Consider the following 23923-nt stretch of genomic DNA (forward strand, 5'->3'; position numbering starts at 1 on the left):
GTGGTCGAAATTATGCCGGAGCCCTCCACTACGGCACCTATTTCTCTTCTTTCACTCCCTCCTTCATCCCTTCACTTACGGCGCGGTTCAGGTGTCCAACGATATATGAGACAGATACTGCGCCATTTCCTTTCCCCAAAAAACCAATTATTATTATTAATTATATTAGGATGTCAGATGACCATCTCTTAAGAACCGAGAAAGCCATCTCTCTGTGAGATTTCTTACGAAGCAAGAAAGCCGGCCCTGACTGAAGTCATCTCTCTTACGGTATAACCTAACTGGGCAAGCTCGGCTGTGAGAAGACTTCCTCTTACAAACCAAGAAAGGCGGCCCTGAGCGAAGTCATCTCTCTTACGGTGCAAAGTAACTGGACAAGCTTGGCTGCGAGATGACTACCTCTTACGAGCCAACAAAGCCATCTCTCTGTGAGATAACTTCTTACGAACGAAGAAAGCCGGCCCTGAGCGAAGTCATCTCTCTTACGGTGCAACGTAACTGGACAAGCTTGGCTGTGAGATGACTACCTCTTACGAACCAACAAAGCCATCTCTCTGTGAGATAACTTCTTACGAAGCAAGAAAGCCGGCCCTGAGCGATGTCATCTCTCTTACGGTGCAACGTAACTGGACAAGCTTGGCTGTGAGATGACTGCCTCTTACGAACCAACAAAGCCATCTCTCTGTGAGATAACTTCTTACGAACGAAGAAAGCCGGCCCTGAGCGAAGTCATCTCTCTTACGGTGCAACGTAACTGGACAAGCTTGGCTGTGAGATGACTAACTCTTACGAACCAACAAAGCCATCTCTCTGTGAGATAACTTCTTGCGAACCAGGAAAGCCGGCCCTGCGCGAAGTCATCTCTCTTACGGTGCAACATAACTGGACAAGCTTGGCTGTGAGATGACTACCTCTTACGAACCAACAAAGCCATCTCTCTGTGAGATAACTTCTTACGAACCAAGAAAGCCGGCCCTGAGCGAAGTCATCTCTCTTACGGTGCAATGTTACTGGACAAGCTTGGCTGTGAGATGACTACCTCTTACGAACCAACAAAGCCATCTCTCTGTGAGATAACTTCTTACGAACGAAGAAAGCCGGCCCTGAGCGAAGTCATCTCTCTTACGGTGCAACGTAACTGGACAAGCTTGGCTGTGAGATGACTGCCTTTTATGAACCAACAAAGCCATCGCTCTGTGAGATAACTTCTTGCGAACCAAGAAAGCCGGCCCTGAGCGAAGTCATCTCTCTTACGGTGCAACGTAACTGGACAAGCTTGGCTGTGAGATGACTACCTCTTACGAACCAACAAAGCCATCTCTCTGTGAGATAACTTCTTACAAACGAAGAAAGCCGGCCCTGAGCGAAGTCATCTCTCTTACGGTGCAACGTAACTGGACAAGCTTGGCTGTGAGATGACTACCTCTTACGAACCAACAAAGCCATCTCTCTGTGAGATAACTTCTTACGAACGAAGAAAGCCGGCCCTGAGCGAAGTCATCTCTCTTACGGTGCAACGTAACTGGACAAGCTTGGCTGTGAGATGACTGCCTCTTACGAACCAACAAAGCCATCTCTCTGTGAGATAACTTCTTACGAACGAAGAAAGCCGGCCCTGAGCGAAATCATCTCTCTTACGGTGCAACGTAACTGGACAAGCTTGGCTGTGAGATGACTACCTCTTACGAACCAACAAAGCCATCTCTCTGTGAGATAACTTCTTACGAACGAAGAAAGCAGGCCCTGAGCGAAGTCATCTCTCTTACGGTGCAGCGTAACTGGACAAGCTGGGCTGTGAGATGACTACCTCTTACGAACCAACAAAGCCATCTCTCTGTGAGATAACTTCTTAAGAACGAAGAAAGCCGGCCCTGAGTGAAGTCATCTCTTTTACGGTGCAACGTACTGGACAAGCTTGGCTGTGAGATGACTACCTCTTACGAACCAACAAAGCCATCTCTCTGTGAGATAACTTCTTACGAACGAAAAAAGCCGGCCCTGAGCGAAGTCATCTCTCTTACGGTGAAACGTAACTGGACAAGCTTGGCTGTGAGATGACTACCACTTATGAACCAGCAAAGCCATCTCTCTGTGAGATAACTTCTTGCGAGCCAAGAATGCCGGCCCTGAGCGAAGTCATCTCTCTTACGGTGCAACGTAACTGGACAAGCTTGGCTGTGAGATGACTACCTCTTACGAACCAACAAAGCCATCTCTCTGTGAGATAACTTCTTACGAACGAAGAAAGCCGGCTCTGAGCGAAGTCATCTCTCTTACAGTGCAACGTAACTGGACAAGCTTGGCTGTGAGATGAATACCTCTTACGAACCAACAAAGCCATCTCTCTGTGAGATAACTTCTTGCGAACCAAGAAAGCCGGCCCTGAGCAAAGTCATCTCTCTTACAGTGCAACGTAACTGGACAAGCTTGGATGTGAGATGACTACCTCTTACGAACCAACAAAGCCTTCTCCCTGTGAGATAACTTCTTGCGAACCAAGAAAGCCGGCCCTGAGCGAAGTCATCTCTCTTACGGTGCAATGTAACTGGACAAGCTTGGCTGTGAGATGACTACCTCTTACGAACCAACAAAGCCATCTCTCTGTGAGATAACTTCTTACGAACGAAGAAAGTCGGCCCTGAGCGAAGTCATCTCTCTTACGGTGCAACGTAACTGGACAAGCTTGGCTGTGAGATGACTACCTCTTACGAGCCACCAAAGCCATCTCTCTGTGAGATAACTTCTTACGAACGAAGAAAGCCGGCCCTGAGCGAAGTCATCTCTCTTACGGTGCAACGTAACTGGACAAGCTTGGCTGTGAGATGACTACCTCTTACCAGCCAACAAAGCCATCTCTCTGTGAGATAACTTCTTACGAACGAAGAAAGCCGGCCCTTAGCGACGTCATCTCTCTTACGGTGCAACGTAACTGGACAAGCTTGGCTGTGAGATGACTACCTCTTACGAACCAACAAAGCCATCTCTCTGTGAGATAACTTCTTACGAACCAAGAAAGCCGGACCTGAGCGAAGTCATCTCTCTTACGGTATAACGTAACTGGACATGTTAGGTTGACAGATGACAGCCTCTTACGAACCGAGAAAGTCGGCCCTCAGGAAAGTCATCTCTCTTAAGGTATAACGTAACTGGGCAAGCTGGGCTGTGAGATACTACCTCTTACGAACCAAGAAAGCCGGCCCACAGCGAAGTCATATCTTTTGCAATATAACGTAGCCTGGCATGTCTTCTTACACATGGTTACCTGTTACGAGCCAAGAAAGCCGGCATTCTGCAAAGTCCTCTCTTACGGAACTGGGCATGTCAGGATTACAGATGAATACCTTTTACGTACCAACGAAGCCGGCCCTATACGAAGTCATCTCTCTTACGGTATAACGTAACTGGACAAGCTCGGCTTTGAGATGACTACCTCTTACGAACCAAGAAAGCAGCCCCTCAGCGAAGTCATCTTTCTTACTGTACAACGTAACTGGTCAGTCTTGGCATTAAGATGAATACCTCTTACGAGTCAAGATAATCGGCACTCAGGGAAGTCATCTCTCTTATGTTATAACGTAACTGGGCATGGTAGGCTGTCAGATGACTATCTCTTACGAACCAAGAAAGTCGGCCCTCAGGGAAGTCATCTCTCTTAAGGTGTGACGTAGTTGGGCAAGCTCGGCTGTGAGATGACTACCTCTTACGAACAAAGAAGGCCGGCCCTGAGAGAAGTCATCTCTCGTAAGGTATAACGTAACTGGGCAGGCTCGGCTGTGAGATGACTACCTCTTACCAACCAACAAAGCCATCTCTCTGTGAGATAACTTCTTACGAACGAAGAAAGCCGGCCCTGAGCGAAGTCATCTCTCTTACGGTGCAGCGTAACTGGACAAGCTGGGCTGTGATGTGTCTACCCCTTACGAACCAACAAAGCCATCTCTCTGTGAGATAACTTCTTAAGAACGAAGAAAGCCGGCCCTGAGCGAAGTCATCTCTTTTACGGTGCAACGTAACTGGACAAGCTTGGCTGTGAGATGACTACCTCTTACGAACCAACAAAGCCATCTCTCTGTGAGATAACTTCTTACGAACGGAGAAAGCCGGCCCTGAGCGAAGTCATCTCTCTTACGGTGCAACGTAACTGGACAAGCTTGGCTGTGAGATGACTACCTCTTATGAACCAACAAAGCCATCTCTCTGTGAGATAACTTCTTGCGAGCCAAGAAAGCCGGCCCTGAGCGAAGTCATCTCTCTTACGGTGCAACGTAACTGGACAAGCTTGGCTGTGAGATGACTACCTCTTCCGAACCAACAAAGCCATCTCTCTGTGAGATAACTTCTTACGAACGAAGAAAGCCGGCCCTGAGCGAAGTCATCTCTCTTACGGTGCAACGTAACTGGACAAGCTTGGCTGTGAGATGAATACCTCTTACGAACCAACAAAGCCATCTCTCTGTGAGATAACTTCTTGCGAACCATGAAAGCCGGCCCTGAGCGAAGTCATCTCTCTTAAGGTGCAACGTAACTGGACAAGCTTGGCTGTGAGATGACTACCTCTTACAAACCAACAAAGCCATCTCTCTGTGAGATAACTTCTTACAAACGAAGAAAGCCGGCCCTGAGCGAAGTCATCTCTCTTACGGTGCAGCGTAACTGGACAAGCTGGGCTGTGAGATGACTACCTCTTACGAACCAACAAAGCCATCTCTCTGTGAGATAACTTCTTAAGAACGAAGACAGCCGGCCCTGAGCGAAGTCATCTCTTTTACGGTGCAACGTAACTGGACAAGCTTGGCTGTGAGATGACTACCTCTTACGAACCAACAAAGCCATCTCTCTGTGAGATAACTTCTTACGAACGAAGAAAGCCGGCCCTGAGCGAAGTCATCTCTCTTACGGTGCAAAGTAACTGGACAAGCTTGGCTGTGAGATTACTACCTCTTATGAACCAACAAAGCCATCTCTCTGTGAGATAACTTCTTGCGAGCCAAGAAAGCCGGCCCTGAGCGAAGTCATCTCTCTTACGGTGCAACGTAACTGGACAAGCTTGGCTGTGAGATGACTACCTCTTACGAACCAACAAAGCCATCTCTCTGTGAGATTACTTCTTACGAACGAAGAAAGCCGGCCCTGAGCGAAGTCATCTCTCTTACATTGCAACGTAACTGGACAAGCTTGGCTGTGAGATGAATACCTCTTACGAACCAACAAAGCCATCTCTCTGTGAGATAACTTCTTGCGAACCAAGAAAGCCGGCCCTGAGCGAAGTCATCTCTCTTACGGTGCCACGTAACTGGACAAGCTTGGCTGTGAGATGACTACCTCTTACGAACCAACAAAGCCTTCTCTCTGTGAGATAACTTCTTGCGAACCAAGAAAGCCGGCCCTGAGCGAAGTCATCTCTCTTACGGTGCAATGTAACTTTACAAGCTTGGCTGTGAGATGACTACCTCTTACGAACCATCAAAGCCATCTCTGTGAGATAACTTCTTACGAACCAAGAAAGCCGGCCCTGACCGAAGTCATCTCTCTTACGGTATAACGTAACTGGACATGTTAGGTTGACAGATGACAGCCTCTTACGAACCGAGAAAGTCGGCCCTCAGGAAAGTCATCTCTCTTAAGGTATAACGTAACTGGGCAAGCTGGGTGTGAAATACTACCTCTTACGAACCAAGAAAGCCGGCTCACAGTAAAGTCATATCTCTTACAATATAACGTAGCCTGGCATGTCTTCTTACACATGGTTACCTGTTACGAGCCAAGAAAGCCGGCATTCTGCCAAGTCCTCTCTTACGGAACTGGGCATGTCAGGCTTACAGATGAATACCTTTTACGTACCAACGAAGCCGGCCCTATACGAAGTCATCTCTCTTACGGTATAACGTAACTGGACAAGCTCGGCTTTGAGATGACTACCTCTTACGAACCAAGAAAGCAGCCCCTCAGCGAAGTCATCTTTCTTACTGTACAACGTAACTGGTCAGTCTTGGCATTAAGATGAATACCTCTTACGAGTCAAGATAATCGGCACTCAGGGAAGTCATCTCTCTTACGTTATAACGTAACTGGGCATGGTAGGCTGTCAGATGACTATCTCTTACGAACCAAGAAAGTCGGCCCTCAGGGAAGTCATCTCTCTTAAGGTGTGACGTAGTTGGGCAAGCTCGGCTGTGAGATGACTACCTCTTACGAACAAAGAAAGCCGGCCCTGAGAGAAGTCATCTCTCGTAAGGTATAACGTAACTGGGCAGGCTCGGCTGTGAGATGACTACCTCTTACCAACAAAGAACGCAGGCCCTGAGCGAAGTCATCTCTCTTACGGTATAACGTAACTGGACAAGCTTGGCTGTGAGATGACTACCTCTTACGAACCAACAAAGCCATCTCTCTGTGAGATAACTTCTTACGAACGAAGAAAGCCGGCCCTGAGCGAAGTCATCTCTCTTACGGTGCAGCGTAACTGGACAAGCTGGGTTGTGAGATGACTACCTCTTACGAACCAACAAAGCCATCTCTCTGTGAAATAACTTCTTAAGAACGAAGAAAGCCGACCCTGAGCGAAGTCATCTCTTTTACGGTGCAACGTAACTGGACAAGCTTGGCTGTGAGATGACTACCTCTTACGAACCAACAAAGCCATCTCTCTGTGAGATAACTTCTTACGAATGAAGAAAGCCGGCCCTGAGCGAAGTCATCTCTCTTACGGTGCAACGTAACTGGACAAGCTTGGCTGTGAGATGACTACCTCTTATGAACCAACAAAGCCATCTCTCTGTGAGATAACTTCTTGCGAGCCAAGAAAGCCGGCCCTGAGCGAAGTCATCTCTCTTACGGTGCAACGTAACTGGACAAGCTTGGCTGTGAGATGACTACCTCTTCCGAACCAACAAAGCCTTCTCTCTGTGAGATAACTTCTTGCGAACCAAGAAAGCCGGCCCTGAGCGAAGTCATCTCCCTTACGGTGCAATGTAACTGGACAAGCTTGGCTGTGAGATGACTGCCTCTTACGAACCAACAAAGCCATCTCTCTGTGAGATAACTTCTTACGAACGAAGAAAGTCGGCCCTGAGCGAAGTCATCTCTCTTACGGTGCAACGTAACTGGACAAGCTTGGCTGTGAGATGACTACCTCTTACGAGCCAACAAAGCCATCTCTCTGTGAGATAACATCTTACGAACGAAGAAAGCCGGCCCTGAGCGAAGTCATCTCTCTTACGGTGCAACGTAACTGGACAAGCTTGGCTGTGAGATGACTACCTCTTACGAACCAACAAAGCCTTCTCCCTGTGAGATAACTTCTTGCGAACCAAGAAAGCCGGCCCTGAGCGAAGTCATCTCTCTTACGGTGCAATGTAACTGGACAAGCTTGGCTGTGAGATGACTACCTCTTACGAACCAACAAAGCCATCTCTCTGTGAGATAACTTCTTACGAACGAAGAAAGTCGGCCCTGAGCGAAGTCATCTCTCTTACGGTGCAACGTAACTGGACAAGCTTGGCTGTGAGATGACTACCTCTTACGAGCCACCAAAGCCATCTCTCTGTGAGATAACTTCTTACGAACGAAGAAAGCCGGCCCTGAGCGAAGTCATCTCTCTTACGGTGCAACGTAACTGGACAAGCTTGGCTGTGAGATGACTACCTCTTACCAGCCAACAAAGCCATCTCTCTGTGAGATAACTTCTTACGAACGAAGAAAGCCGGCCCTGAGCGACGTCATCTCTCTTACGGTGCAACGTAACTGGACAAGCTTGGCTGTGAGATGACTACCTCCTTCGAACCAACAAAGCCATCTCTCTGTGAGATAACTTCTTACGAACCAAGAAAGCCGGACCTGAGCGAAGTCATCTCTCTTACGGTATAACGTAACTGGACATGTTAGGTTGACAGATGACAGCCTCTTACGAACCGAGAAAGTCGGCCCTCAGGAAAGTCATCTCTCTTAAGGTATAACGTAACTGGGCAAGCTGGGCTGTGAGATACTACCTCTTACGAACCAAGAAAGCCGGCCCACAGCGAAGTCATATCTTTTGCAATATAACGTAGCCTGGCATGTCTTCTTACACATGGTTACCTGTTACGAGCCAAGAAAGCCGGCATTCTGCAAAGTCCTCTCTTACGGAACTGGGCATGTCAGGCTTACAGATGAATACCTTTTACGTACCAACGAAGCCGGCCCTATACGAAGTCATCTCTCGTACGGTATAACGCAACTGGACATGCTCGGCTTTGAGATGACTACCTCTTACGAACCAAGAAAGCAGCCCCTCAGCGAAGTCATCTTTCTTACTGTACAACGTAACTGGTCAGTCTTGGCATTAAGATGAATACCTCTTACGAGTCAAGATAATCGGCACTCAGGGAAGTCATCTCTCTTACGTTATAACGTAACTGGGCATGGTAGGCTGTCAGATGACTATCTCTTGCGAACCAAGAAAGTCTGCCCTCAGGGATGTCATCTCTCTTAAGGTGTGACGTAGTTGGGCAAGCTCGGCTGTGAGATGACTACCTCTTACGAACCAAGAAAGCCGGTCCCCAGGGAAGTCATCTCTCTTACGGTATAACGTAGCCTGGCATGTTATTCTTACATATGGCCACCTCTTACGAACAAAGAAAGCCGGCCCTGGGCGAAGTCATCTCTCTTACTGTAATTCTTAACTCGGCAAGATCGGCTGTGAGATGACTACCTCTTACGAACCAATAAAGCAGGACCTCAGGGAAGTCATCTCTTTTATGGTATAACGTAACTGGGGATGGCAGGCTGTGAGATGGCTACCTCTTAAGACCAAGAAAGCTGGAACTCAGCGAAGTCATCTCTCTTACGGTATAACGTAACTGAGCATGTTAGGCTGTCAGATGTTAGGCTGTCAGATGACTATCTCTTACGAACCCATGAAATTCGGCCCTTAGGGAAGTCATCTCTCTAACGGTATAACTTAACTGGTCAAGCTTGACTGTGAGATGACTACCTCTTACGAACCAAGAAAGGCGGCCCTCAGCGAAGACATCTCTCTTACGGTATAACGCAACTGGACATATTAGGCGCCCGCCGCGATGGCTCAGTGGTTAGAGCGCTCGACTACTGACCCGAATTACCGGATTCGAACCCGACCGCGGCGGCTGCGTTTTTATTGAGGAAAAACGCTAAGGCACCCGTGTGCTGTGCGATGTCAGGGCACGTTAAAGATCCCCAGGTGGTCGAAATTATGCCGGAGCCCTCCACTACGGCACCTATTTCTCTTCTTTCACTCCCTCCTTCATCCCTTCACTTACGGCGCGGTTCAGGTGTCCAACGATATATGAGACAGATACTGCGCCATTTCCTTTCCCCAAAAAACCAATTATTATTATTAATTATATTAGGATGTCAGATGACCATCTCTTAAGAACCGAGAAAGCCATCTCTCTGTGAGATTTCTTACGAAGCAAGAAAGCCGGCCCTGACTGAAGTCATCTCTCTTACGGTATAACCTAACTGGGCAAGCTCGGCTGTGAGAAGACTTCCTCTTACAAACCAAGAAAGCCGGCCCTGAGCGAAGTCATCTCTCTTACGGTGCAACGTAACTGGACAAGCTTGGCTGTGAGATGACTACCTCTTACGAACCAACAAAGCCATCTCTCTGTGAGATAACTTCTTACGAAGCAAGAAAGCCGGCCCTGAGCGAAGTCATCTCTCTTACGGTGCAACGTAACTGGACAAGCTTGGCTGTGAGATGACTACCTCTTACGAACCAACAAAGCCATCTCTCTGTGAGATAACTTCTTACGAACCAAGAAAGCCGGCCCTGAGCGAAGTCATCTCTCTTACGGTGCAATGTAACTGGACAAGCTTGGCTGTGAGATGACTACCTCTTACGAACCAACAAAGCCATCTCTCTGTGAGATAACTTCTTGCGAACCAAGAAAGCCGGCCCTGAGCGAAGTCATCTCTCTTACGGTGCAACGTAACTGGACAAGCTTGGCTGTGAGATGACTACCTCTTACGAACCAACAAAGCCATCTCTCTGTGAGATAACTTCTTACGAACGAAGAAAGTCGGCCCTGAGCGAAGTCATCTCTCTTACGGTATAACGTAACTGGACATGTTAGGCTGTCAGATGACAGCCTCATACGAACCGAGAAAGTCGGCCCTCAGGGAAGTCATCTCTCTTACGGTATCACGTAACTGGGCGAGCTGGGCTGTGAGATGACTACCTCTTACGAACCAAGAAAGCCAGCCCTCAGGGAAGTCATCTCTCTTACGGTACAACGTAACTGGGCAAGCTCGGCTGTGAGATGACTACCTCTTACGAAACAAGAAAGCCGGCGCTGAGCGAAGTCATCTCTCTTACGGTATAACTTAACTGGGCAAGCTCGGCTGTGAGATGACTACCTCTTACGAATCGAGAAAGGCGGCCCTCAGCGAAGTCATCTCTCTTACGGTATAACGCAACTGGTCATATTAGGCTGTCAGATGACAACCTCTTACGAACAGAGAGTCTGCCCTCAGGGGAGTCTTCTCTCTTAAGGTATAACATAGCTGGGCAAGCTCGGTGGTGAGATACTACCTCTTACGAACCAAGAAAGCCTGCCCACCGCGAAGTCATATCTCTTGCAATATAACGTAGACTGGCATGTATACTTACACATGGTAACGTGTTACGAACCAAGAAAGCCGGCATTCTGCAAAGTCCTCTCTTACGGAACTGGGCATGTTAGGCTTACAGATGAATACCTTTTACGTACCAACGAAGCCGGCCCTGAACGAAGTCATCTCTCTTACGGTATAACGTAACTGGACAAGCTCGGCTGTGAGATGACTACCTCTTACGAACCAAGAAAGCAGCCCCTTAGCGAAGTCATCTCTCTTACTGTATAACGTAACTGGTCAATCTTGGAATTGAGATGACTACCTCTTACGAGCCAAGATAATCGGCACTCAGGGAAGTCATCTCTCTTACGGTATAACGTAACTGGTCATGTTAGGCTGTCAGATGATTATCTCTTACGAACCAAGAATGTCTGCCCGCAGGGAAGTCATCTGTCTTACGGTATAACGTAACTGGGCATGTTAGGCTGTCAGAAGACCACCTCTTACGAACCAACAAAGCCGGCCCTCAGCGAAGTAATCTCTCTTACGGTATAACGTAACAGGGCATGTTAGACTGTCAGATGACTACTTCTTACGAACCAAGAAAGCCGGCGCTCATGCAAGTCATCTCTCTTACGGTATAACGTAACTGAGCAACCTCGGCTGTGAGATGACTACCTCTTACGAACAAAGGAAGCCGGCCCTGAGCAAAGTCATCGCTCTTAAGGTATAACTTAACTCGGCAAGCTCGGCTGTGAGATGACTACCTGTTACGAACCAAGAAAGCCGGCCCTGAGCGCATTCATCTCTCTTACGGTGTAACATTACTGGACAAGCTTGGCTGTGAGATGACTACCTCTTACGAACCAACAAAGCCATCTCTCTGTGAGATAACTTCTTACGAACGAAGAAAGCCGGCCCTGATCGAAGTCATCTCTCTTACGGTGCAACGTAACTGGACAAGCTTGGCTGTGAGATGACTACCTCTTACGAACCAACAAAGCCATCTGTCTGTGAGATAACTTCTTGCGAACAAAGAAAGCCGGCCCTGAGTGAAGTCATCTCTCTTACGGTGCCACGTAACTGGACAAGCTTGGCTGTGAGATGACTACCTCTTACGAACCAACAAAGCCATCTCTCTGTGAGATTACTTCTTGCGAACCAAGAAAGCCGGCCCTGAGCGAAGTCATCTCTCTTACGGTGCAACGTAGCTGGACAAGCTTGGCTGTGAGATGACTACCTCTTACCAGCCAACAAAGCCATCTCTCTGTGAGATAACTTCTTACGAACGAAGAAAGCCGGCCCTGAGCGACGTCATCTCTATTACGGTGCAACGTAACTGGACAAGCTTGGCTGTGAGATGACTACCTCTTACGAACCAACAAAGCCATCTCTCTGTGAGATAACTTCTTACGAACCAAGAAAGCCGGCCCTGAGCGAAGTCTTCTCTCTTACGGTATAACGTAACTGGGCATGTTAGGCTTACAGATGAATACCTTTTACGTACCAACGAAGCCGGCCCTGAACGAAGTCATCTCTCTTACGGTATAACGTAACTGGACAAGCTCGGCTGTGAGATGACTACCTCTTACGAACCAAGAAAGCAGCCCCTTAGCGAAGTCATCTCTCTTACTGTATAACGTAACTGGTCAATCTTGGAATGGAGATGACTACCTCTTACGAGCCAAGATAATCGGCACTCAGGGAACTCATCTCTCTTACGGTATAACGTAACTGGGCATGTTAGGCTGTCAGATGACTACCTCTTACGAACAAAGAAAGCCGGCCCTGGGCGAAGTCATCTCTCTTACTGTAATACTTAACTCCGCAAGCTCGGCTGTGAGATGACTACCTCTTACGAACCAATAAAGCAGGACCTCAGGGAAGTCATCTCTCTTATGGTATAACGTAACTGGGGATGCCAGGCTGTGAGATGGCTACCTCTTAAGACCAAGAAAGCCGGCACTCAGCGAAGTCATCTCTCTTTCGGTATAACGTAACTGGGCATGTTATGCTGTCATATGACTATCTCTTACGAACCATGAAATTCGGCCCTTAGGGAATTCATCTCTCTTACGGTATAACTTAACTGGCCAAGCTTGGCTGTGAGATGACTACCTCTTACGAACAAAGAAAGGCGGCCCTCAGCGAAGTCATCTCTCTTACGGTATAACGAAACTGGACATATTAGGCACCCGCCGCGGTGGCTCAGTGGTTAGGGCGCTCGACTACTGATCCGGAGTTCCCGGGTTCGAACCCGACTGCGGCGGCTGCGTTTTTATCGAGGCAAAACGCTAAGGCGCCCGTGTGCTGTGCGATGTCAGTGCACGTTAAAGATCCCCAGGTGGTCGAAATTATGCCGGAGGCCTCCACTACGGCACCTATTTCTCTTTCTTCTTTCACTCCCTCCTTCATCCCTTCCCTTACGGGGCGGTTCAGGTGTCCAACGATATATGAGACAGATACTGCGCCATTTCCTTTCCCCCAAAAACCAATTATTATTATTAATTATGTTAGGCTGTCAGATGACCATCTCTTACGAACCGAGAAAGCCATGTCTTTGTGAGATTTCTTACGAACCAAGAAAGCCGGCCCTGAGTGAAGTCATCTCTCTTACTGTAATACTTAACTCGGCAAGCTCGGCTTTCAGATGACTACCTCTTACGAACCACGAAAGGCAGCCCTCAGAGAAGTCATCTGTCTTAAGGTATACCACATCTGGACATATTAGGCTGTTAGATGACAACCTCTTACGAACAAATAAAGTCGGCCCTCAGGGAAGTCATCTCTCTTACGGTATAACGCAAATGGCAAAGCTGGGCTGTGATATGACTACCTCTATCGAACCAAGAAAGCCAGCCCTGGACGAAGTCATCTCTCTTACGGTATAACTTACCTTGGCAATCTCGGCTGTGAGATGAGTACCTCTAACGAACCAAGAAAGCTTGCCCTCAGGGAAGTCATCTCTCTTATGGTATAACGTAATTGGGGATGCTTGGCTCTGAGATGTCTACCTGTTAGAACCGAGAAAGCCGGCACGGCGCGAAGTCATCTCTCTTACGGTATAATGTAACGGGTCATGTTCGTCATTGAGATGACTAACTCTTACGAACCAATAAGGGCGGACCTGAGCGAAGTCATCTCTCTTACGGTATAACGTAAAGGGTCATGTTCGGCTGTGAGATGTCTTACTTTTACGAACAAAGAAAGGCGGCCCTGAGCGAAGTCATCTCGCTTACGGTATAACGTAACGGGCCATGTTCGGCTGTGAGATGACTAACTCTTACGAATCAAGAAGGGCGACCCTGAGCGAAGTCGTTTCTCTTACGGTATAACGTAACTGGGCAGGCTCGGCTTTGAGATGACAACCTCTTACGAACGAAGAACGCAGGCCTCTAGCGGAGTCGTCTCTCTTACGGTATAACGCAGCTGGGCAAGCTCGGCTTTGAGATGACTACCTCTTACGAACCAAGAAAGCCATCTCTCTGTGAGATAACTTCTTACGAACCAAGAAAGCCGGCCCTGAGCGAAGTCATCTCTCTTACGGTATAACGTAACTGGACATGTTAGGCTGTCAGATGACAGCCTCTTACGAACCGAGAAAGTCGGCCCTCAGGGAAGTCATCTCTCTTACGGTATCACGTAACTGGGCGAGCTGGGCTGTGAGATGACTACCTCTTACGAACCAAGAAAGCCAGCCCTCAGGGAAGTCATCTCTCTTACGGTACAACGTAACTGGGCAAGCTCGGCTGTGAGATGACTACCTCTTACGAATCAAGAAAGGCGGCCCTCAGCGAAGTCATCTCTCTTACGGTATAACGCAACTGGTCATATTAGGCTGTCAGATGACAACCTCTTACGAACAGAGAAAGTCTGCCCTCAGGGAAGTCTTCTCTCTTAAGGTATAACATAGATTGGCAAGCTCGGTTGTGAGATACTACCTCTTACGAACCAAGAAAGCCGGCCCACAGCTATGTCATATCTCTTGCAATATAACGTAGACTGGCATGTATACTTACACATGGTAACGTGTTAAAAACCAAGAAAGCCGGCATTCTGCAAAGTCCTCTCTTACGGAACTGGGCATGTTAGGCTTACAGATGAATACCTTTTACGTACCAACGAAGCCGGCCCTGAACGAAGTCATCTCTCTTACGGTATAACGTAACTGGACAAGCTCGGCTGTGAGATGACTACCTCTTACGAACCAAGAAAGCAGCCCCTTAGCGAAGTCATCTCTCTTACTGTATAACGTAACTGGTCAATCTTGGAATTGAGATGACTACCTCTTACGAGCCAAGATAATCGGCACTCAGGGAAGTCATCTCTCTTACGGTATAACGTAACTGGGCATGTTAGGCTGTCAGATGACTACCTCTTACGACACAAGAAAGTCGGCCCGCAGGGAAGTCATCTGTCTTACGTTATAACCTAACTGGGCATTTTAGGCTGTCAGAAGACCACCTCTTACGAACCAACAAAGCCGTACAACATGAACTGGTGGGCGAGTTGGTCAGACATAGTTCTTGTAAACTAGCGCAACGGCTCGAAGCCAGCTTTATTTCCAGCCAGCTTTATGTACAGCTTTATTTCTTGTACAAGGGGCTCTATTTCTTCGTCCTGTCTCACTGAACCGCCTCGGTTCATACCCGTCATCGTAAATGCTTCGTGTAAATCGCGAATGCTTGGCTTCTGCATTCGAAAGCGCATTCTGCCTCCCGAGGTGCTGGGCTTGTTTGTGGGCTTTCAGCCTTCAGTTAGCCGCGGCATAAGGATATGCAAGTTCTTGAGGTCCGAATGGCAACCGCAGGTGAGGCTATGCAAGGATCATCTGAGGCTTCTTCTTCAGTCTTCAAGTCAGAAAGGACATTTTAAACAACAGTGGCACGAAATCAGCCGGCTCATCAGCAGCACAACGGAGTTTTGGTGGCAGCAACTTCTTCCACTACTTCGAGGGTGCGTTCCAAAGAAGCAAGCAGGGACGCTCAACCAGATTCACAACGTCGATGGTGCGCATATTCCAGGGGATATCCAACGAGTCCTACGTCTTGGCCATAAGTGCGCCGTTGAGCCAAGAATGGAACCTCCTGAACTACTTGCCATGATAAGGCGGGTTGCGCGACGAGCTGAGGAACCGCAAGCCGGTAGATGTGTTTCCGACGGAGTGGATGTTGTGCTGCGTTCGATCCCTCATGTGAAAAACCTCCCGATTGCTAAGACTGTTCGATACATGCGTGACAACAATCTGGTTTTGCTAACCGCTGACAAAGAAGGGGGCTTTGCAGTACTTTCAAAAGTTAGCTTTAAACAGAAATCAGACGCAGCAATTAGCACTTTATTCACAGAGAGAACAAGCAGATTCCTCGTAAAAGAAAAAGGAAGGCAAAACAGTTGTGTAAGAGGCTCAATTTAGAGCAGTTGGTGTCCTCAATAGATAAATGCCAAAAATTGAGCTTGGAGATGTTTTTCACAGCAAGAACTCATAAGGTAGACATACCTTTACGGGTGATTATTTCAGAAAAAAGCGTGGCAACAGTGCCTTTGTAGGTTTTTACAAAAGTGCCTAACTCTCCTGACCTTTGACGATCCTTATCAGGTGAAAAAATCAGACGATGTAATCGAATTTCAAAAAAATAATCATAGCAGCAAGCAGGTGCGCGCTTTTTCAATTGATATGAAAGACCTGTATTACTTCATTCCTCATGACAAAATGTTACCGCGCATTAGTGAAGTCATAGACGATTATGATGCCAGTGCGTTTCAGAATGCTTCTGCCATTCCCGTAGGAAACTTTTTAGAACTGACACAAATCTACCTAGAGTCTACCTATGCAGAATGGGATGGGCGTGTTTTCATTCAAAAGAAAGGAATATGCATAGGAGCGTGTATAGCGCCATCGCTCACCGATTTGTATTTAGCTATGAATAACAGAGCACTCGATATTCGCCTCAAGGGATCAAATGTTAAAAAAGTGTTCCGCTTTGTAGATGATTACCTCATTTTACTTGAATGTGAACCGGAAAATGTTCCTGCAGAGGTGACTAAACTTTGTTCTGTCTTTGTAGACGTTCTGTCGCCTCTGGAAATAACTCATGAAGTGCCTGTTAATGACTCCATAAAATTTTTAGAGCTGACTCTGTTTTTTAATGATGTTCATGTATGTTGGGCCTTTGAACCTAGAAGCAGGAAGCCTCTACTTCCATACTGCTCTTCACACTCTAAGCTAGTGAAACGAAGCATTGCCACAACTTGTTTCGGCAATGCCATGAAAAATCTTGTAGGCATAAGACCACGCACAGTTTTTCATGCCAGGTTGAGAGGCTTGTTGCTGCAGGATACCCGCTTCACTTGTTAACTTCGGTAGCGGAGGGAATGCTGAAGAAGTTGAAACTTGGAGCTACTGCCAACCAAGTTAGCCGAGGAAAAAACGTATCCGTAATTCGTTACAGTCATGTTTTATCGCACAATTTGAAAAGAATAGGAAAACGGTCTGGAGTAGATGTTGTGTTTTCAGCCCCTGTAAAATTGAGGACCTTATGTGCGCGTGTAAATCGTCGAAACAAAACACGTCGCGATGTTCCTGTGCGCACGAAGAAGCATGAGAAGAAATATGTTCAGTGCCAAGACAGCTTGGTATATTCAATTCCTCTGTCTTGTGGTCGGTCGTACGTTGGCCAAACTGGTCGGTGTTTAAATAAAAGAATTAAGGAGCACAACAATAATGTGAAGAATGCCGTCCGCCATATCGGGATTCACTGTCGTGATTGCTCATGCCGCCCAATGTTCAAGAGCAGTAAAATTGTAGCAAAATGCAAGGACCGGCTCACCAGGGAGATAATTGAGGCACCAGAAATCCTGAGGATATGTACGCAATGCATAAGAACCCCTTCTGTTGCTATCTCGGAAAAAGAACACGGATACCTAATGTCATAGATTACGTGCTTCGGCAAAGCTTTCGCACAATCACAATAATAGGCTGTGAAACGATATTTTTTTCTTATTTTGCCTTGTTTTTCTCTGTTTTTCTGTTATTATGTGATACCAGCATGTATTTAACCACTGCATGGTGTCCTGAATAAATCTATTCTGTTGTTAGTTCAGCGCTGTGTTTTGTCCCTTTCTGTTTGGCTTCGAGCCGTTGCGCTGGTTTACAAGAACAACAAAGCCGGCCCTCAGCGAAGTCATGTCTCTTACGGTATAATGTAACTGGGCATGTTAAACTGTCAGATGACTGCCTCTTACGAACCAAGAAAGTCGGCCCGCGGGGAAGTCGTATGTCTTACGGTATAACATAACTGGGCATGTTAGGCTATCAGATGACCACCTCTTACGAACCAAGAAAGCCGGCCCTCAGGGAAGTCATCTCTCTTACGGTATAACATAACTGGGCAAGCTCGGCTGTGATATGACTACCTTTTAAGAACCAAGAAAGTCATCTCTCTTACGGTATAACGTAACTGGACATGTTAAGCTGTCAGATGATAGCCTCTTACGAACCGAGAAAGTCGGCCCTCAGGGAAGTCATCTCTCTTACGGTATCACGTAACTGGGCGATCTGGGCTGTGAGATGACTACCTCTAAGGAACCAAGAAAGGCGGCCCTCAGCGAAGTCATCTCTCTTACGGTATAACGCAACTGGACATATTAGGCTATCAGATGACATCCTCTTACGAACAGAGAAAGTCGGCCTTCAGGGAAGTCATCTCTCTTAAGGTATAACATAGCTGGGCAAGCTCGGCTGTGATATATTACCTCTTACGAACCAAGAAAGCCGGCCCACAGCGAAGTCATATCTCTTGCAACATAACGTAGCCTGGCATGTATTCTTACACATGGTAACCTGTTACGAACCAAGAAAGCCGGCATTGTGCAAAGTCCTCTCTTACGGAACTGGGCATGTTAGGCTTACAGATGAATACCTTTTACGTACCAACGAGGCCAGCCCTGAACGAAGTCATCTCTCTTACGGTATAACGTAACTGGACAAGCTCGGCTGTGAGATGACTACCTCTTAAAAACCAAGAAAGCAGCCCCTCAGCGAAGTCATCTCTCTTACTGTATAACGTAACTGGTCAATCATGGCATTGAGATGACTACCTTTTACGAGCCAAGAGAATCGGCACTCAGGGAAGTCATCTCTCTTACTGTAAAATGTAACTGGGCATGTTAGGCTGTCAGATGACCACCTCTTAAGAACCAAGAATGTCGACCCGCTGGGAAGTCATCTGTCTTACGGTATAACATAACTGGGCATGTTAGGCTGTCAGAAGACCACCTGTTACGAACCAACAAAGCCGGCCCTCAGCGAAGTCATCTCTCTTACGGCATAACGTAACTGGGCATTTAGACTTTCGGATGACTACCTCTTGCGAACCAAGAAAGCCGGCCCTCAGGCAAGTCATCTCTCTTACGGTATAACTTAACTGGACAAGCTCGGCTGTGAGATGACTACCTCTCACGAACAAAGGAAGCCGGCCCTGAGCAAAGTCATCGCTCTTACGGTATAAGTTAACCCGGCAAGCTCGGCTGTGAGATGACTACCTTTTACGAACCAAGAAAGCCGGCCCTGAGCGAAGTCATCTCTCTTACGGTATAACATAACTTGGTAAGCTCGGCTATAAGATGACTACCCTTTACGAACCAAGAAAGCCAGCCCTCAGCGAAATCATCCCTCTTACGATATAACGTTGCCTGGCATGTTATTCTTACATATGGCCACCTCTTACGAACAAAGAAAGCCGGCCCTGGGCGATGTCATCTCTTTTACTGTGATACTTAACTCGGCAAGCTCGGCTGTGAGATGACTACCTCTTACGAACCAATAAAGTAGGACCTCAGGGAAGTCATCTCTCTTATAGTATAACGTACTGGGGATGCCAGGCTGCGAGATGGCTACCTCTTACGACCAAGAAAGCCGGCACTCAGCGAAGTCATCTCTCTTACGGTATAACGTAACTGGGCATGTTAGGCTGTCAGATGACTACCTCTTCCGAACCAAGAAAGTCGGCCCTAAGGGAAGTTATATCTCTTACGGTACAACGTAACTGGGCATGTTAGGCTCTCGATGACCACCTCTTATGAACCAAGAAAGTCGGCCCTCAGGGAAGTCATCTCTTTTGCGGTATAACGTAACTGGGCATGTTAGGCTGTCAGATGACTACCTCTTCCGAACCAAGAAAGTCGGCCCTAAGGGAAGTTATATCTCTTACGGTACAACGTAACTGGGCATGTTAGGCTCTCGATGACTACCTCTTACGTACAAAGAAAGCCGGCCCTGAGCGAAGTCATCTTTCTTAAGGTATAACGTAAGTGGGCAAGCTCGGCTGTGAGATGACTACCTCTAACGAACCAAGAAAGCCGGCCCTGAGCAAAGTCATCTCTCTTACGGTATAACGTAACTGGACAAGCTCGGCTGTGAGATGACTACCTCTTACGAAACAAGAAAGTTAGTTCTCAGCGAAGTCATCTCTCTTACGGTATAGCGTAGCCTGGCATGTTATTCTTAAACATGCCCACCCCTTACGAACAAAGAAAGGCGGCATTCGGCAAAGTCCTCTGATACGGAACTGGGCATGTTATGCGTACAGAAGAATACCGCTTACGAACCAGGGAAGCCAGCCCTGAGCGAAGTCATCTTTCTTACGGTATAGCATAACTTGACAAGCTCGGTTGTGAGATGACGACCTCTTACGAGCCAAAAAAGCCGGCCCTCAGCGAAGTAATCTCTCTTGCGATGTAACGTAGCTGGGCATGTTATTATTACACACGGCCACCTCTTACAAACCAAGAAAGCCGGCATTCTGCGATGAAATCTTTCTTACGGAACTGGTCATGTTAGGCTACCAGATGAATACCAGTTACGAGCCAAGAAAGCCGGCCCAGAGGGAAGTAATCTCTCTTAATGTATAACATAACGGCCAGCACCTCTTACAAGCCAAGGAAACCGGCCATCACGGAAGTCATCTCTCTAACGGTATAACGTAACTGGGCAAGCTCGGCTGTGAGATGACTACCTCTTACGAACCAAGAAAGCCAGTACTGAGCGAAGTCATCTCTCTTACGGTATAGCGTATCTGATCTTGATAGGCTGTCGATGACCACCTCTTACGAACCTTGATAGTCGGCCCGCAGGGAAGTCATCTCGTTTACGATGTAATGTAGCTGGGCATGTTATTCTTACATATGGCTACCCCTTGCGAACCAAGGAAGCCCGCATTCTGCGATGAAATCTCTCTTACGGAACTGGGCATGTTAGGCTAACAGATTAATATCTCTTACGAGCCATGAAAGCTGGCCCTGAGCATAGTCATCTCTTTTACGGTATAACATAACTGGTCAAGCACGGCTTTGAGAGGACTGCCTCTTACAAACTAAGTAAACCGGCCCTCAGGGAAGTCACCTCTCTTATGGTACAACGTAGCTGAGCAAGCTCTACTGTGAGGTGACTATCTCTTTCGAAGCAAGAAATTCGGCCCTCAGGGTACTCATTTCTCTTACGGTATAACGTAACTGGGCAAGCTCAGTTGTGAGATGACTACCTCTTACCAAACAAGAATGCCAGCCTTGATCGAAGTCATCTCAGGGTATAATGTAACTGCTCATGTTAGTCTGTCGATGACCACCTCTTTCCAACCAAGAAAGTTGGCCCTCAGGGAAGTCCTCTCTATTGCGGTATAACGCAAATGGGCATGTTAGGCTGTCAGGTGACTACCTCTTACGAACCAAGAAAGCCGACCCTCAACGAAGTGATCTCTATTACGATGTAACGTAGCTGGACGTGTTATTCTTACTCATGGCCACCTCTTACGAACCAAGGAAGCCGGCATTCTGCGACGCAATCTCTCTTACGGAAGTGGGCATGTTAGGCTAACAGATGAATACTTTTTACGAGCCAAGAAAGTCAGCCCTGAGCGAAGTCATCTCTCTTAAGGTATAACATAACTGGGCAAGCTCCGCTGTGAGATGTCTACTTCTTACGAACCAAGAAAACCGGCCCTCTGGGAAGTCATCTCTCTAACGGTATAACGTAACTCGGCATGTTAGGCTGTCAGATGACTAACTCTTACGAATCAAGATAGTCCGCCCTCATTGAAGTCATCTTCCTTACGGTATAATGTAGCTGGGCAAGCTCGGCTGTGAGATGATTATCTCTTACGAACCAAGAAAGCCGGCCCTGAGCGAAGCCATCTCTCTTACGGTATATTGTAAGTGGGCATGTTAGGCTGTCAGGTGACTACCTCTTACGAAAGAAGAAAGTTGCCCCTCAGGGAAGTCATCTCTCTTACGATATAATGTAGCTGGGCATGTTATTCTTACACATGGCCACCTCTTACGAACAAAGAAAGCCGGCATTCTGCGAAGTCGTCTCTCTTGCGGAATTGGGCATGTTAGTCATACAGATCAATACCTCTTAGGAACCAAAAAAGCCGGCATTCTGTTAAGTCATCTCTCTTACGATATAACGTAGCTGGTCATATCATTCTTACACATGGCCACCTCTTACGAACGAAGAAAGCCGGCATTCTGTGAAGACGTCGCTCTTACGGAACTGGCCATGTCAGGCTTACTGATGAATGCCTCTTACGAACCAAGAAAGTCGGCCCTGAGCGAAGTCATCTCCCTTACGGTATAACGTACCCGGGCATGTTAGGCTTGCAGATGACTACCTCTTACGAACCAAGAAATCCGGCCCGCAGCGAAGTCATCTCTTTTACGATATAACGTAGCTGGGCATGTTATTCTTACGCATGGCCACCTCTTATGAACCAAGAAAGCCCGCCCTTAGCGAAGTTATCCCTGTTACGATATAACGTATCTGGGCATGTTATTCTTACACGTGACCGTCTCTTACAAACCAAGAAAGCCGGCATTCTGGGAAGTCATCTCTCTTACGGAACTGGCCATGTTAGGCCTACAGATGAAGACCTCTTATGAACCAAGAAAGCCGCCCCGGAGAGATGTCATCTCTCTTAAGATATAACGTAGCTGTGCATGGTATTCTTACACACGTCCACCTCTTACGAACCAAGGAAGCCCGAATTCTGCGAAGTCATCTCTCTTACGGAGCTGTGTTCTACTCTTACAGATGACTACCTCTTAGGAACCAGGAAAGCCGGCACACAGAGAAGTCATCTCTTATGGTATAACGTAATTGGGCATGTTAGGCTTACGTATTACTATCTGTAGCGTACCAAGAAAGCGAGCCCTCAGCGAAGTCATCTCTCTTACGGTATGACGTAACTGGGCATGTTATGCCTGTATATGACACCTTCTTACGAACCAATAAAACGTCACAAATTGACGTAACACGATCATTATTCAAAAGACAGAGTTGTAGATTGAGCCTTACTCGTCTGCGGCAAAACGTAGCCGCTCGATGTGAAAATGCTTGAGCGCTGGCGGGGGCCATCTGTCTTCTACCGGCCATGAAGCCCTCCAGAGTGCGGGCTCGCTGTATGACCTCCACAATTGAGTGTGGGCTACCGGGCTGTCAACGAGCAGCTCCGGGGGCTGGGAGAAGCGGCGAGGGAACGGTGAATCCAATTCCTCCACCGATGAGACGGAGATGCTTGACATGACAGCACACTGTCGTTTACAGGCCGCTAAAGCAGTGCAATAGTTGGAGTCAAATAAAGCAATAGCAAGCACGGGCGCGCGAACGGTATCAAACGTCTTCCACTTCTACGGGAGTTGATACTGCGCGATCACCGTGAAAATCACGGGTGAAACTCGAAGGCATACAGGACGAATAATAGGATTTATAAAGGATATGAAAGGGATTCTCTGGTTGCACCCTTGTGTACGCGTCGTATTTCCGGCGGTTTATGCAGAAGAGCCTCGGTCAATAAATAAGTATCAAATTAAAAAAAAACAAGATAGATGGTTTAATGCATTTGAATCAGATCGCAAGCACAGACCTGTGCTGCGTAGAAGACGACGATGGGCTGGCAGTGCCACGGGACCATCTTATAGGCTCACACACAGATTCACACACAGATTATTCATTACACAGATGTCCGCCAAATATATAACAACTCCTCATCTGTCCAGATTGAATTCGATGACATTTTCCCATCGACTGCAAAGCTGCAGCCCTTCCCGCTTCTTCGGGGTCTATTGCAGGACCACCTAAGGTCCTTTCCCTCTCATGTTCTTATTGCTACCGATGCCTCGCAGGATCGCGAAAAGGCAGGCGTGGGAATTTTTTCGCCTTCACTGGATTGGTCTTTTTCTCTCCGTCTTCCTGACTTCACTCCAATTTTTCTGGCTGAATTATTGGCAGTAATCTTAGCCTTACGAAAATTAGAATCTACCGTTTCCCAGGTCGTGGTTATGACAGACTCTCTGTCCA

The 23923-nt window shown here is 47.4% G+C and overlaps 1 protein-coding gene across 1 annotated transcript in view; it reads right to left on the minus strand.

Moving 5' to 3' along the window:
* The window catches only part of LOC144094340 (uncharacterized), a 194150-nt gene extending 170914 nt beyond the window's left edge, over positions 1–23236 (minus strand). The window contains exon 1 of the mRNA XM_077628316.1: positions 22922–23236. Within this exon, the coding sequence (XP_077484442.1) occupies positions 22922–23148 (227 nt within the window). The 5' untranslated portion in view covers positions 23149–23236. The remainder of the gene's footprint in view (positions 1–22921) is intronic.
* Positions 23237–23923: the final 687 nt, after the last annotated feature.

This window comes from Amblyomma americanum, chromosome 1 (genome assembly GCF_052857255.1).
Source record: "Amblyomma americanum isolate KBUSLIRL-KWMA chromosome 1, ASM5285725v1, whole genome shotgun sequence".
NCBI lineage: Eukaryota > Metazoa > Arthropoda > Arachnida > Ixodida > Ixodidae > Amblyomma > Amblyomma americanum.